The following is a 13,121-nucleotide window of genomic DNA, read 5'->3' on the forward strand; positions in this document are numbered from 1 at the left end:
TGACGGTGAGCAAATTATCAGCCGCGTCCAATAGACGAAGAGCAGTGCAACGTACCCGTCACCGTTTATTGCTAGCCAGCGTGCTCATCTTCTCAGGTGAGTCCCTGAGGTAGAACAACTTGGCTCTCCGCATCCTGCCCTTCGGCGGCGTCTGCACTACCCGTATATCCTTCAAATGCGGCGAGTTCACAAACACCTGCATCTCCACGCCCGTCCTCTGTATGATATTTCTCAGCAGGAACGACGTATCCACTCCCCTCCTTCGAATTCCCAGCAGGACACCCGTAAAATTGGTGGGCGCGTGTTCCATTGTGACGGTGATGATAGATCCGGGCTGCAGACGCGAGGGCGAGGTCCTCGAGAAGTACGTTCGGAGGAGACGTTGTTTGTCCTGCGTCGGGAGGCTTTTTTGGAGGTAAGCCATCAGACCTTTGCCCTCCTGCAAGGCTTTCGGGGGTGCGGTGAATGGTTCCGGGTGTATTATGGCCGTCTTGGAGAAGGCGTAGCCTCCAGACACGACGCCCGACGGTGTCGCTGTCGACATTTGCCGTATTCCATGCCTGAAGATATTGGAGAGCATTGAAGAGTTCGGGAACCTGCAAGCGCCCGTCGGGGGAGAAGAAAAGTCACGCGCTTGTCACATTTCAGCCAGTGAAATACAAGAAAGATTGCGATAACATATTACATGGCTTGTGCAGCTGTGCGGTAAATATACGTAGTAATGAACACAATGGTCTCAATCATTCCCATGTCAATGGAAATCGACAGTGGTATAAGGGTCCCAGCGGTCGAGCGAAGAAGTGGTACGCCCCGAATACTGCGGGCTTTTGGGTAGGCACTCGTCAGAATCCCCGTCCTCGTCCCCTAATAGCAGGGTTTGTTTGTCAGTTTGCCAGATGGTAGGGCCAAGAATTGATTTGCATACCTGCCACGACCCCTCGCGTATGGACTGAAGCCTCCGTGCCCTCGATAGCCTCCGCGGTACCCACCGCGATATCCGCCACGGCCACGGCCTCGATTGAAGCCCGGTATATTAGTTCGCTTCGGTGTGACCTGTGTATATTTAGAGCGGTCAACGGAAGCGGCGAATAGAATTCAGACACCGGTATTGACCTTGATTAATCTCCCTCGGAATAAGGAGTTATCCATAGCCAGTGCTGCGTCAATGTGTTCGGGTTCTGCGAATTCTACGTACGCATATCTGCGAAGGAAGCGGGTGGTGGTTAATATTGCACGATGTGGCCGCAGTTTGGACATACCCTTTTGGGTGGCCGGTGAACTTATCGCATAGGATAGTCACTCGATTGATGGTGCCGCACGCTTGGAAGTGCCCTTGAATTTCTTCTGGCGTCGCGCTGTAGTCGACCTTTAACAAATTAGCGAAATGAGGGGACATTGTTGAATTCTGGCGACACACATTTCCAACATAGATACTTCTCCCATCAGCCGCCGCTTTTTCCTCCTCTGTCTCCATTGCCGACCCGTCTTCCCCTTCCATGCTGTTCGCCTGCTCTGCTGCAGCTTGGAGCTCTCTAAGTTTCTTGGCCTCCATCTCCATCTCCTCCACCCGTTGTTTCATAAGCATAATTTCCTATTCACAAAGAAACCATGACGCCAAGGGGTGAGACACGGTAAACAAGAGATACCTTGGAATCTGCTTCCTCCCCATCGTCGATAGCCAGATCTGCTGGGTTCGTGGAGGACAACTGGGCTGTTTCGACATCGGCCATGGTGACCTGTTATACAGCGCCTTCGAATTTGAAAATTCCGGACTCGAACTGGAGTGTTCGTGGGAACCATATACACGTGACTCGGCGTAGCACTCAGGGACCGCAGCGTCTCTTTTGCATGATGTCAGTACGGCGCTGTTCGCCTCGAAATATATTCATCAATTTGGATTCTTTTTGCGGCTTTACAAGAAGGCCGTAGTTGGACCCGCATCCTTGTTTGGCGTCTGGCATCGTCTGGCGTCGCATCAAATGACCCAAGGTTCATGGAATCAGCAGCTAAGAACTGGCTTGAAACCTCTTACCTCCTTTCAGGCGTCTGACTGTCCGCGTGCTCTACCTGGGCGTACTTTCTAGAATGTCACGAAAACCATGGGTCGCCATGCAGGTTTGTAGCCTTGCACGAAATGCAAAGAGAAAAAAATCAAGAAACGGGATTAAGCTATATTTTACTACGAGTGCCGTCCATCGATACTATCGATGAGCACGGGCTGATGACTGTCAGCATCAGAATGACAGAACAACAATTACCTAGCCACATATGAGTGCGGCGCCCAAGGGACCGGAGATGCCTGCATATGGGCGAAGGGATGTCAGGGGGTGCCGATGAGCCTTCACAGCATTGTCTTGTGAGCAGGGGACACAACCACGTACCGGAGTTTGGCCCACCATCCCCCATCTTCTTCTCCAAAACCCTGTCTCACCCCCAGATTGGCCCCAGCGCTTCGCTTCATCCAGAGTACTGCACCACCACAGCAAGTTCACGCTAGCGAGGACCCAGCAAAGGCAGACAGGAATCACGGGCCGAACCGAGTCCTTGTGCAACCTTCGCACGCTGCCTGTCTAGTCCCTAATTTACTCCTCATCTCCATATAAGTCTGCTCATCTCACAATATGGCCAAGGGAGAGGATTTCAACTCAATGACACACCATTCAAAGAAGAAACGAACAGAAGACGGCCAGCCACAGTCCCCAGACATCGGCCAGAAGCCAATACAGCTTCAGCGGAGGCGAGTGTGGCGGGCTTGCGAGAGTTGCAGGTGCGTATGCCTTTTTGTCAGTTAATTGTGCGCCTCTTGATGAGAGCCTTTCACCGCGCAGACGCAAGAAAATTAAATGTGATGGCTGCGAGCCTACGTGCTCCCAATGTGCCTCCACGGGCTCGCAGTGCACTTGGTTGCAGACGAAAGACAGAGCAGCACTAAGCCGCCAGTGAGTTATAGAGCTCGTCAACTAGGTCATTTTTCGTCTGATTTTCAGTGATTTAGCTATGTACAAGAGCTCGAAGCTCGCCTACTTCACATGGAGTCGCTCTTCACCCAAATTGCGCCTGTGCTTGAGCAGATTGGACCAATGGCCAATGGCTCGAATAGCACGGATGCGGCGGCCGGCAGTTCCACAGGTCCTGGGACGGCTTCGAAAGACAACGCAAATCCCAAGGCTCTCGCCGTCAATCTACGTAATCTCATAAATAACAAGGAACACAAGCGATCTGGTTCCTCTGAGCCAGGAACCCCTGTGAAGGCCGAAGACGAAGTTAGCGAATCGTTCGGACAGCTTGCGCTTGATGAGCATGGCCACTTTCGTTGGATTGGGGGATCATCGACGATGTCGCTCATACAATCCTTCCGTGCGCTTACTTCGTCCCCCCTTCATCGGGTTTCACCAATGGAGGAAGATCCCCGTGCACCCGGTCCCAGCGTAAATAAGTTGTATTTTCCTGCCCAAGTCTTCTTTGGCAAGGTTCGAGCTCTTCCTGGCCCCGAAGAGGTCGAATACCCCGAACCTGATTTGGCTGATAAGCTGGTATGTTGAGGTCATCAAATTTGCCTTGCGATTCACTCATGTTGATCTATATCAACAGATCGAGGCATATTTTGCCCGCTTCCACTTTTTAATGCCGGTAATCGACAAGCCATCGTTCCTAAGGCAGTATAGGACTCTTATGGAGAACAAACACGACGCTACTCATGTCCGTTCTGAAGCCGCATTTGTTGCTCTTGTGTTTGCCGTTTATGCCTGCGCTGCCCATCTCGTGGATGACAAACGCCTCACGCTTGGAAGAAGTATGGACGAAGGAGGCATGGGCATGGTTTACTACGAACGGTATGTTTCCATGCGCTCGCGTTCTGCCGCCAATCGTCAGATTAATGTATCCTTTAGGGCCTTGATTCTGCAGTACATCAGTCACGCACACACGCAAGTGGCACATGTACAATGTTTCCTTCTCATGTCTTCCTTCCTGTGCTCGGTAAATTGTCTGCCGCAGGCTTGGATTCTTGTGGGGCAGGCCGTTCGGATCGGGCAAGATCTTGGTCTCCATGTAAGCCGTCCGTTATCTTTCCGTTGGGGAGATTACTCATCTAGCACAGCGTTCCCCTCGTCGGCTTGTTATCACACCGATCGAGAAGGAGACACGCCGGCGGATCTGGTGGGGAGTATACACGCTCGACCGCATGCTCGCTCTGGCGCTGGGAAGACCGCTAGGCGTGAATGACTCCGACTGCGATGTCGAGATGCCCGTTGAGGTCGACGACGACCATCTATCGGAGTACTTTACTGGCGCCCCCATGACCCAGCGACAGCCATCTTTAATGGCCGGCTTCACCTACTTGATCTCACTCTACGAGATAGCTGGCCGTGTTCTACGCGAGGTCTATGCCCTTGAGAATTGCAAAGAACACCTGGAGCCCGAGCAGAAAGCCAACTTGCAAAAACTAGTCGAGTCCCTTGATAATGAACTTACGAAGTGGTGCGACGAACTGCCTGCGGTGTTCAAATCACAATCAGAGACCGACGAGCAAGTGTCTATGGGCGCGGTTCTATGCAGCCATTACTACTCTGTCTTGACAACTCTGCATCGGAATTTCTTGCCGGTTAAGAGGGATCAGCCAGTCACGCCCAAATCGACCGTAAAGGCCGTCTCGTCTGCTCGATCATGTATCCGTCTTGCACCTTCGATGCGCGACGTCGTGCCTCCCTCCCATCATCTAGCTTTCTTCATCCAGCATTTGTTCAGTTCGGCAGTGATCCTTCTACTGTACGCGATGCATGCCACTGATCCTCGGGCAGCAACGGCAGCTATGGAAGAAGCCAGGACTACACTGACTGCGATGGAACAGTGGGAAGGACAGTGGCCAGGTGCGAGGAAGTGCAAGGAGTTGTTGATCGAATTGGCCAACACCGCCAGTGAAGCCATCGCGAACGGTCCTCGCGATATCAATGAAGCCCCCCCACAAACTACATCCCCGACACTTGTCGAACGCCGCCGCTCTGTCACTATCTCCACTTCAGCAATACAGGCTTCTGGTAGTCGGCCCGTCAAGGGACGGCCGAACCGGCGCACTCAGTCTCGCGACGCTAGCTCTGCTCGTCGAGCTGCTGTGTCGCCTTACCGTGTTGATTGTGGGCTTCTTTTTCTTTCACGATGATGCGGTTGTTTTAACCTCGTTTGTATAGCCGCACAAAGAGCAAGGTCTACTTCGCGCAAACGTGGCATTGATGAGGCCGAACCAGTCGAGCGCGCCAGCCTCGCATATTACCAAACGTTTTCGAGCCCGACCCTAAACCCAGCGCGAACTAATACGAATATTAGCCCTCATAGTTCTCCGTCCTCTGTCAATCTTCCATCTCCATCTATGACCGTCGAACGCTCACAAGAGGCAAGCCCAAGACTCGCAAATGCGCAGACATATACTGCCGTCTCGCCTGTCCAAGTCACTTCGCCTTCTACGTCTTTCAATTACGATTTCAGTATGCACCCGGCGCCTTTAACTCAAATGCAGTCGCAACCATGGCCGTCCACTAGTGACAATCGTGGGCCGGATTTATTCCCTCCCAGTACCCATGATGCCAACATGTCCTACAACGGTTTCAACACGTACCCCTCCCCGTACGATTCGTCGTTCCTGAACTACGAACCTTCAACAGACATGGGGAACCTTGGCGCGCTTTCAACAACGCCACCGAGCGCGTCATTCGCTGCCCCAGGCTTGCCATTCTCGGGGTTGGAATACATTCGAAATTACCGTTCAAACGGTTATTCATTGAGCGGTGAGCAGGATTCGCTCTGGCATAGCTATGACCCGGGCGCATTTGGCCTGGACCCTGATCTTCCTTTCACGCCGTTCGGAGATTTGAACAATGACACTTCAAATCAGGAGGGCCATCGGTAACTTACCCCAAAGTGCCCCAGTATTTATGCGAAACTCTATTCAGTATATCTGTATATTCACCCGCGGACAGCCTTAATGATTTTATTTGCGCTATTTGCTACTGTCCATGTATGATCTCTCTGTACTCACTGTATTCTACCTATAAAGTACGTCGCTTTATTTATCAGATTGAACTTTGAAAGTCGCGCCCGATAGGTGCGATCCCACCTCGCATTGTTGGCTTGGCATTTGCGGGTACATGCATCACCGGCTTCTGGCCAACTTCTAACCATATATAATTCATGGCGAACGGGACAATTATACAGTATTCTGTTCGGTCCCGGACGCATACACCATGTCGTCTCATTCAATCACCAAATACACGTCTGAGTCCCCCTGGGCTATGGTATGTTTCCGATTCTTTCTCAGGAAAATCAGGGGATCAACCTCATTCTTTCCAGATTGAAAGCAAGTTCTTCCCCCACGGGAAAGAGACTCTTGTTAGCCTCTGAGGTCATGAATTGTTCTGCACCTGATACTAGTAACGTGGGTACGTTGTCTGTTTTTTAGAAGCACTGTTCCAACCCGCTGATGATGTATTCCAGAGGTATTGGCGAAGTATGGTACCGCCGAATAGCAGAAGAAATGGCTTGAGCCTCTGCTTTTGCCATACACACCGTGCACCGATACGTACCTTTAAGCTGGGATTGTTAAAAGTAAGGTGAAAGTAAGCGGTTTATTTCCTTGGTACTTTTGGGCTGAATATTAGGAAAGAATTGGGCAGAAATTGCCATATAAGGAAATTTCTGATCAATACTTCTCTGATATTGCACCCAAGAGTACCGAGAAAGTAATCTGGATACATTTACCGTACTTTCTTCAGTTCCAGCGTAAAACTACAAATCAGTGCACGGTGTGATAACAGAGAGAGTCAGTTGCTTCCAGGCTGTTCACTTCATGCACGCCTCTAAATATACTGTAGTCGCCTATTCCAACGCCACCAACATCCGCACTTCACTCAGACGTGAAGGCGGTGAGATTGTCATCAACGGGGACAAATGGTCGGTCACTGATATTTGGGAGGCTTGCTCGTACTGATTTCTTTGTGTTCACGTGGATTAGCGGAGCTGGTGATATCCGTACCAGAGTGCACAGCCCTGGTATCAGAGTCATTCGCCCTATGAAGGTTTTCGGATACGATGATGCCCCGAAGGTCATTGCGAAATTATCTACGATAATGTGCGCGTTCCAGTGACTAACTTGTTCCTTGGGTGGGGTGAGGGCTTCGAAGTATATTGCTTCTATACCAGGAGAAACACGATGACTTATGCAGCTACAGAATAATCAAGGCCGTCTCGGGCCTGGTCGCATTCATTATTGCATGCGCGCCATTGGTGCCGCTTCAGCTGCCTGGGATGTTACAACGAGTGACAGACCCTGCGAAGAAGACCTTCGGCAAGTACCTCCATGATGATACCACAAGTCTCCATCCGTCGACACGTCTAATGCAATCCACCGTCAGGCTCAGTCATTGCTCTCAGTGCGGCTCTGCAGATTGATAACTTCACCGCCAAAGGTGCTCTGAAGGAAATTGGTATCGCTAAGGTAAATACTTATCTCCGGCCTCTGAAGCTTCATAGTTCTTAATCGCATCAGTTCTTCGTCCCTCCAGTGGCCCTTGGTGTCATCGACCGTACCATTCAAACATATGGTGCTGAGGGCGTCTGCCAAGACCAGCATTTGGCTAAATCATGGGCCGAACTTCGTACGATGTGGATTGCTGATGGCCCCGACGCTGTGAGTAGAAACCGAGTCTCGAATATGAGGATCCACGCTAAAAATGATATTTAGGCAGGTCGTTGAGCGGGCGATGGCCAGGAAGGAGAAGGAGATCTTGGAGAAGGCTGGCTTGAGATCCAAGTCTCACTCCTACCTCTAGTCAACGTCAGTTCGAAAATCCGTAACGCAGATACGTGCGGTACTAGTTGTATAATGTGCTACCAACATCCTCCTGAGTAATTCAACGATCGACCTGGATGCCATTTAACTCTTCTGTTGCGTTAGAGGCCCAATCGATTTTGGTAATACTGCAATCCCAACACAGTCGTATAAGGCAACATGAGTGTGTCTTGACATATTTCGTAGCTGAGAAACTGGAAATTCCATTGCCTTAGACTATCAACCACACCAGTGAACGCCAAGTGCGCGCGCTCTGTAACTATAGATAACTCGAATATTATTATCTATTATCTACAACAAGCTCTCCTAGATGAAGAACCAGACCGCATCGTATTTACTCGTAGGAAGCGTGAATTTACAGCTAGACTCCAGCTAGACCCAGCTTTTTGCTATTTGATGTGATCTGCTCGCATGTTATTTCTTTACTGTAGACTGAGTGGGCTCGTGACCAGCTGGCTATTGCCCTGAATGAGTACCCCGCATTCTAGATTTGGTAGTCCCGGGTACACTCATCACCGGCCTCCGCCCATATAAGCTACCCGACCGCGACAAATCTGCAGAATCCTGCTCAACCTCGAACATACACAACATGTCTTCTCACCCAATCACCAAATACACCTCTGAGTCGTCCTGGGCTCTGGTACGTTGCCGCGCTCGCGACAACTAGGCAAATAGCACTCATCCGTCCTCCTATTTCTAGATTGAGAACAAGTTCTCCCCACACGCGAAGGAAACTCTCGCAAAGCTTGTCACGTTCCTCGAGGTTTGTCTTTTTCTCATTTTTTGTTGCTCGGGAACTCATATTAGTCATGTAGGAGGAAGTCTGGCCGGCCAGCGAACTCGCTCACCTCCAGTTGCCTGAGGACAGCACTCGATGGCAGACAATCATCCCGGTGGTTGAGGAGCTCAAGGAGAAGGCCAAGAAGCTCGGCTTGTGGAACATGTTCCTCAGCAAGCGCCACTACCCCAACCACGGAACCGACTACACGAATCTCGAGGTATGTTCCTGTTCATCTTCTGTTTCTGGGTACTCACTACAGGTCTTCAGTACGCTGTTATGGCTGAACTTCTCGGCCGTGGAGGGCACATGGCCTCTGAGGTCACTAACTGTGCTGCTCCGGATACCGGCAACATGGGTACGTCGTCATTTACCAACTGCAGCATTTCAACCATTGATCACTCATCACAGAGGTGTTGGCGAAATACGGAAACCCCGAACAACAGAAGAAATGGCTCGAACCTCTTCTCCGAGGTGAAATCCGTTCGGCCTTTGCCATGACAGAGAGATTCAGTGAGTGTTCTGCATAATCTATTTCGCACACCCTTCTTAATGTATTCCAGTCGCCTCTTCCGACGCCACCAACATCCGCACTTCGCTCAGACGTGAAGGTGACGAAATTGTCATTAACGGGCACAAGTGGTTAGTCGGTGGTATCCGAGACGTTGCTTGCTTGTAGTAACTTCGTCTTCTCTAGGTGGATTAGTGGAGCTGGTGATCCCCGCTGCAAGGTCCACGTCCTCATGGGAAAGAGCGACGCTTCCAACCCCAACACCCATGAACAACAGAGTGTCGTCCTCGTTCCTGCTGACGCGCCTGGTGTCAAGGTCATCCGCCCAATGAAGGTGTTCGGATACGACGATGCCCCCGAGGGCCATTGTGAAATCATCTACGACAACGTTCGCGTTCCGGTAAGTAACTTGGTACTCGGATGGGGCAAGGGCTTCGAGGTATGTTGCTTCCCATATTCTGCGAAACAAGACGGTATCTTACGTGGCTATAGATCATCCAAGGTCGTCTTGGCCCTGGTCGTATTCATCACTGCATGCGTTCCATCGGGGCTGCTTCTGCTGCTTTAGACTTGATGTTGCAGCGAGTTACGGACCCCGCGAAGAAGACTTTCGGCAAGTACCTCCACGAACACGGTAAGCTTCATAGTTCTACTTCCTTCAACACGTCTAATTTTAAACCCAGGCTCCGTCATTGCTGATATCGCTCGTTCGCGGGCCGAGATTGAGAGCGCTCGTCTTCTCGTCCTCAGCGCCGCTCTGCAGATTGATAATTTCACTGCTAAGGGCGCTTTGAAGGAAATCGGTATTGCTAAGGTAAATGCCTATTTTTGGCCTTCGAAGTTTCATATCTGACTTCTAATAGTTCGTCGTCCCCACAATGGCCCTTGGTGTCATCGACCGTGCGATCCAAGCCTTCGGTGCTGAGGGTGTCTGTCAAGACCAGCCCCTAGCCAAATCATGGGCTGGGCTCCGTACGCTACGGATTGCTGACGGCCCCGACGCTGTAAGTTACTCTTTACTTGAACCAGAGCACCCGGGCTAATCAATGATCCTATCAGGTCCATCTCCAACAAGTTGGCCAGCGTGAGCTCAGGCGTGCGGCCGAGGTTGTTGAGCGGGCGACGGCTATCAAGAGGAAGGAGAAGGCGATCTTGGAGAAGGCTGGCTTGAAACCCAAGTCCCAAGCACACCTTTAACTCAACGCCGTCGAGCCTCAAAAGTTCGTTACGCACGGATGTGCAGTTGTATAATATGATAACAATATCTTAACAACCCATCGATGGACACGTATATCAGTTTTATTCGTTCGGATGTTCCGTTCGCCGTTCGCCGTTCGAAAGCCAAGACATGTCATCGTTGAGTTGTGTCACAGATTTCACAATCATTACGGATGGGTGGGTCTTTCAGCACAGCGCATGATGGTAGAAGTACTGATTGGGAGATGAAGCAGACGGAGGAACACGAAGTCCTCCCACTTGGCCCGAGGTCATTACGACTTCCGTCGCCACGCTCTGCCACCCCTCTCGTCACTTCGTGAGACGGGCTCCCATACACATGTCAGACTGCTATGTTTTCGCTCGTTCTTGCCGTACGTTCCGTCACGCCGGTTAAATGAGAAGACAGGCTCAACGCGTTCGAGACTTGGCTACGCGAAGCAATTAAGCTATATAAGACGCGTCGTTCAAGCCGTATCCTATCGTCTTATCCTCAGACCCAACATGCGTTTGACACCCTTGCTGGCAGCTCTTGTGCTCCCTTTGTTGACGGTGCTCGCGACACCCGTCACTCCAGTGGGTGAAGCTGAGGTTGTTGAGGTAGACGTAGCTCCTCGTCAGATCAGTCTCAACCCAGCCAGCTCTTGTCCAAAGGGACAGTTATGGTGCTGCGTCTCCCTTGACCTTGTACGTCTATCTATCGGACGTCGATCTATTGAAACCTAGATATGTTTAGGTCTCGAATTCACTTATAGCTGGGCTCCTCGTCACGCTCGGTATCTTGGATCCTACAGGGATCAATACCGCGGGCGTCCAGTGCACTCCGCTATCGTGGCCGTTCCAAATGTCCTGTGGCAACAAGGATCTCTGCTGTGATCCTGACCTAGTGTGTACCTTCAGTCCACTAATAAATAACACGTCGATCTAAACCTCAGGCAGCCCGTCGTTGGACTCTTGCTGAAACTCAACTGTCGCTCCGTGAACCCGCTCCTGTAGGGCGCTGGTCCAGAGTGACCATTATTTTGTCTGGTCGACTGAGGTGGAGCAAACACGATCTCCACCTCCGTTTCCAACGAACAAACTTTGTTAAATATGTTGTAGTATTGTGGATAAATGCCTTTCTTCGGCCTGAAATCGTTTGTTACCATGGCCCCATGCCTAGCATCACCAACTTGGTTTGTCGTTGCACTGGAAAGTCGCCTGCAGTTGGCCTGCAGTCAGGAGTTACTTGCTACGCTGGTGCTGCAAAAGGAGCACGCATTGTTTCTGGCACTCCGTAAAATGATCTCGGCCACCGTATCCTTGAAGCCGCCACCGGTCATCGTCTGTAGTCTGTTCAGTGTTACTAGTACTCACGGAATCTAGTACTCACGGAATAGTAACCGTTGAACTTGACTGGGCCGTGTTCGGCTCCCTCGGACTTTGAAATATTTGTGCACGATCTCCCGACGCGACTTGGTCTTCTCAATACAGCCAAAACCATGTCCTCGTCGGCACTCCGTACGTCAACGCGCACCTTCGCCCGACATGCCTCCTCATCGGCCAAGAAAAGACGGCAGCCCTCGCCTCCCATTTCCCCCGACAAAATGCGCGCTCTCATCTCGCTCTACCACCAATCTGAACACTTCATAACACCCGAAAACCTCCTCCAGCGCATCGACGAGGAGTTTTGCGGGAACGATAAGCTGGCGCACACCGCTGTCGGGACAATCTCGTACAAAGACCTGCAGAATGAGCTGGACTTGCGACGGTCGGCGCCGAAGATTAGCCAGTGGAGGAGGCGGGATGGCGCCCACGGGGTACCTGGTTCGATGTGGAGTAACTTTAAGAATGTGAGGGAGTCGAAGGTCGTGGAGGCGCTGTATGGGACGATAGATGCTGGTAATATTTCGCTGCCCGGATTAGAGGTTCTTGAGGAGGAACAGGCGAAAGAACGGCAATCGTCCGAAGAGTCTACAGATGAGCAGGAGACTTACAAGTTTGTCTCCTACACTCGTGTTCGATCCCATAAGACTCATGTACGAAATTCTAGGTCGTCGTAGGCTAGTTCCTGTGCGTTCTTGCGTCCCATGTGGCGTCGATGGCTTCTATGAACGTATAACTACTCGATGGGCATTCTATTCAGCCCAGTCAACTACTGCTATCAGCTCTATATATGGAACCCGTACCACCTGGTGTCCTATGACGCTAGTATGCACCGTCTAGAGCATGAATTGCCTTCCACTTCCTCTGATGAACCCAACACGAAGGTATGTATCGGTAGTTTGAAAGCGGCGATGCGAAGCTCGGTAGATGCTCGGTTGACTACATTGTCTACGTCGAGCAGTAAACTAACGAGATGGTACATGAAGGGCATGTCCGGTACTCGGATTTGGCGTCTGAGCATGGTCACGGTACTCACCATGCTTCTTATGGACCAATGAATTGACTTTCTTATCGTCACCACACTAGAGACTCCTGCCTGCGACAGAGCCGTACTTGCGGCATCGGAACAAACACTCGATAGACATCAGCACCCAGAACGGCTTCGTCCGACAACTCTCGGCGTCTTGCAGATAGGACGTCGACTTCCTCCGATGAGTCTGTGAGCTAGCAGTCGCCCGTTGTTCGCCGTGTACCCCAAATAGACGTAGGTTCCGATTCGATGATTGAGTCATTTGTAGAGCATCTGACGATGGAAGATGTCACCATTTCTCCAAGACGCTTCAGTCAGCCCATCTAATCGGTGGCCCTGATATGATCGACCCGCGGATGGCTGGTAGCAAGAATTTAGCCAG

At 51.2% G+C, this 13,121-nt stretch overlaps 7 protein-coding genes across 7 annotated transcripts; 5 read left to right on the plus strand and 2 right to left on the minus strand.

The window, feature by feature from the left end:
* Positions 1-58: 58 nt before the first annotated feature.
* Positions 59-580, minus strand: PC9H_005232 (uncharacterized protein; the record flags this gene model as incomplete). The annotated part of the gene is made up of 1 exon (XM_036774807.1): positions 59-580. One exon carries the CDS (start codon positions 578-580, stop codon positions 59-61), a length of 522 nt encoding a protein of 173 aa, XP_036633309.1.
* Positions 581-864: 284 nt separating this feature from the next.
* Positions 865-1,730, minus strand: PC9H_005233 (uncharacterized protein; the record flags this gene model as incomplete). The annotated part of the gene is made up of 5 exons (XM_036774808.1): positions 865-1,053; positions 1,114-1,201; positions 1,260-1,366; positions 1,418-1,591; positions 1,647-1,730. 5 exons carry the CDS (start codon positions 1,728-1,730, stop codon positions 865-867), a joined length of 642 nt encoding a protein of 213 aa, XP_036633310.1.
* A 918-nt stretch (positions 1,731-2,648) lies between these two features.
* On the plus strand, positions 2,649-5,902 carry PC9H_005234 (uncharacterized protein; the record flags this gene model as incomplete). Its single annotated transcript, XM_036774809.1, has 8 exons — positions 2,649-2,767; positions 2,829-2,939; positions 2,996-3,533; positions 3,592-3,833; positions 3,891-4,050; positions 4,100-5,132; positions 5,187-5,780; positions 5,862-5,902. 8 exons carry the CDS (start codon positions 2,649-2,651, stop codon positions 5,900-5,902), a joined length of 2,838 nt encoding a protein of 945 aa, XP_036633311.1.
* Positions 5,903-6,838: 936 nt separating this feature from the next.
* On the plus strand, positions 6,839-7,820 carry PC9H_005235 (uncharacterized protein; the record flags this gene model as incomplete). Its single annotated transcript, XM_036774810.1, has 5 exons — positions 6,839-6,942; positions 7,004-7,120; positions 7,423-7,486; positions 7,538-7,678; positions 7,737-7,820. 5 exons carry the CDS (start codon positions 6,839-6,841, stop codon positions 7,818-7,820), a joined length of 510 nt encoding a protein of 169 aa, XP_036633312.1.
* A 609-nt stretch (positions 7,821-8,429) lies between these two features.
* PC9H_005236 (uncharacterized protein) lies at positions 8,430-10,326 on the plus strand (the record flags this gene model as incomplete). Its single annotated transcript, XM_036774811.1, has 11 exons — positions 8,430-8,480; positions 8,541-8,603; positions 8,656-8,838; positions 8,889-8,976; positions 9,030-9,131; positions 9,182-9,260; positions 9,316-9,568; positions 9,622-9,763; positions 9,813-9,943; positions 9,993-10,133; positions 10,189-10,326. The coding sequence occupies 11 exons, from the start codon at positions 8,430-8,432 to the stop codon at positions 10,324-10,326; spliced, it is 1,371 nt and encodes a 456-aa protein (XP_036633313.1).
* Positions 10,327-10,848: 522 nt separating this feature from the next.
* On the plus strand, positions 10,849-11,340 carry PC9H_005237 (uncharacterized protein; the record flags this gene model as incomplete). The annotated part of the gene is made up of 3 exons (XM_036774812.1): positions 10,849-11,031; positions 11,081-11,230; positions 11,284-11,340. 3 exons carry the CDS (start codon positions 10,849-10,851, stop codon positions 11,338-11,340), a joined length of 390 nt encoding a protein of 129 aa, XP_036633314.1.
* Positions 11,341-11,825: 485 nt separating this feature from the next.
* Positions 11,826-12,386, plus strand: PC9H_005238 (uncharacterized protein; the record flags this gene model as incomplete). Its single annotated transcript, XM_036774813.1, has 1 exon — positions 11,826-12,386. The coding sequence occupies one exon, from the start codon at positions 11,826-11,828 to the stop codon at positions 12,384-12,386; it is 561 nt and encodes a 186-aa protein (XP_036633315.1).
* Between the last annotated feature and the right edge of the window lie 735 nt (positions 12,387-13,121).

The sequence above is a fragment of the Pleurotus ostreatus genome, assembly GCF_014466165.1.
Source record: "Pleurotus ostreatus strain PC9 chromosome Unknown scaffold_3, whole genome shotgun sequence".
In the NCBI taxonomy this organism is placed as follows: domain Eukaryota; kingdom Fungi; phylum Basidiomycota; class Agaricomycetes; order Agaricales; family Pleurotaceae; genus Pleurotus; species Pleurotus ostreatus.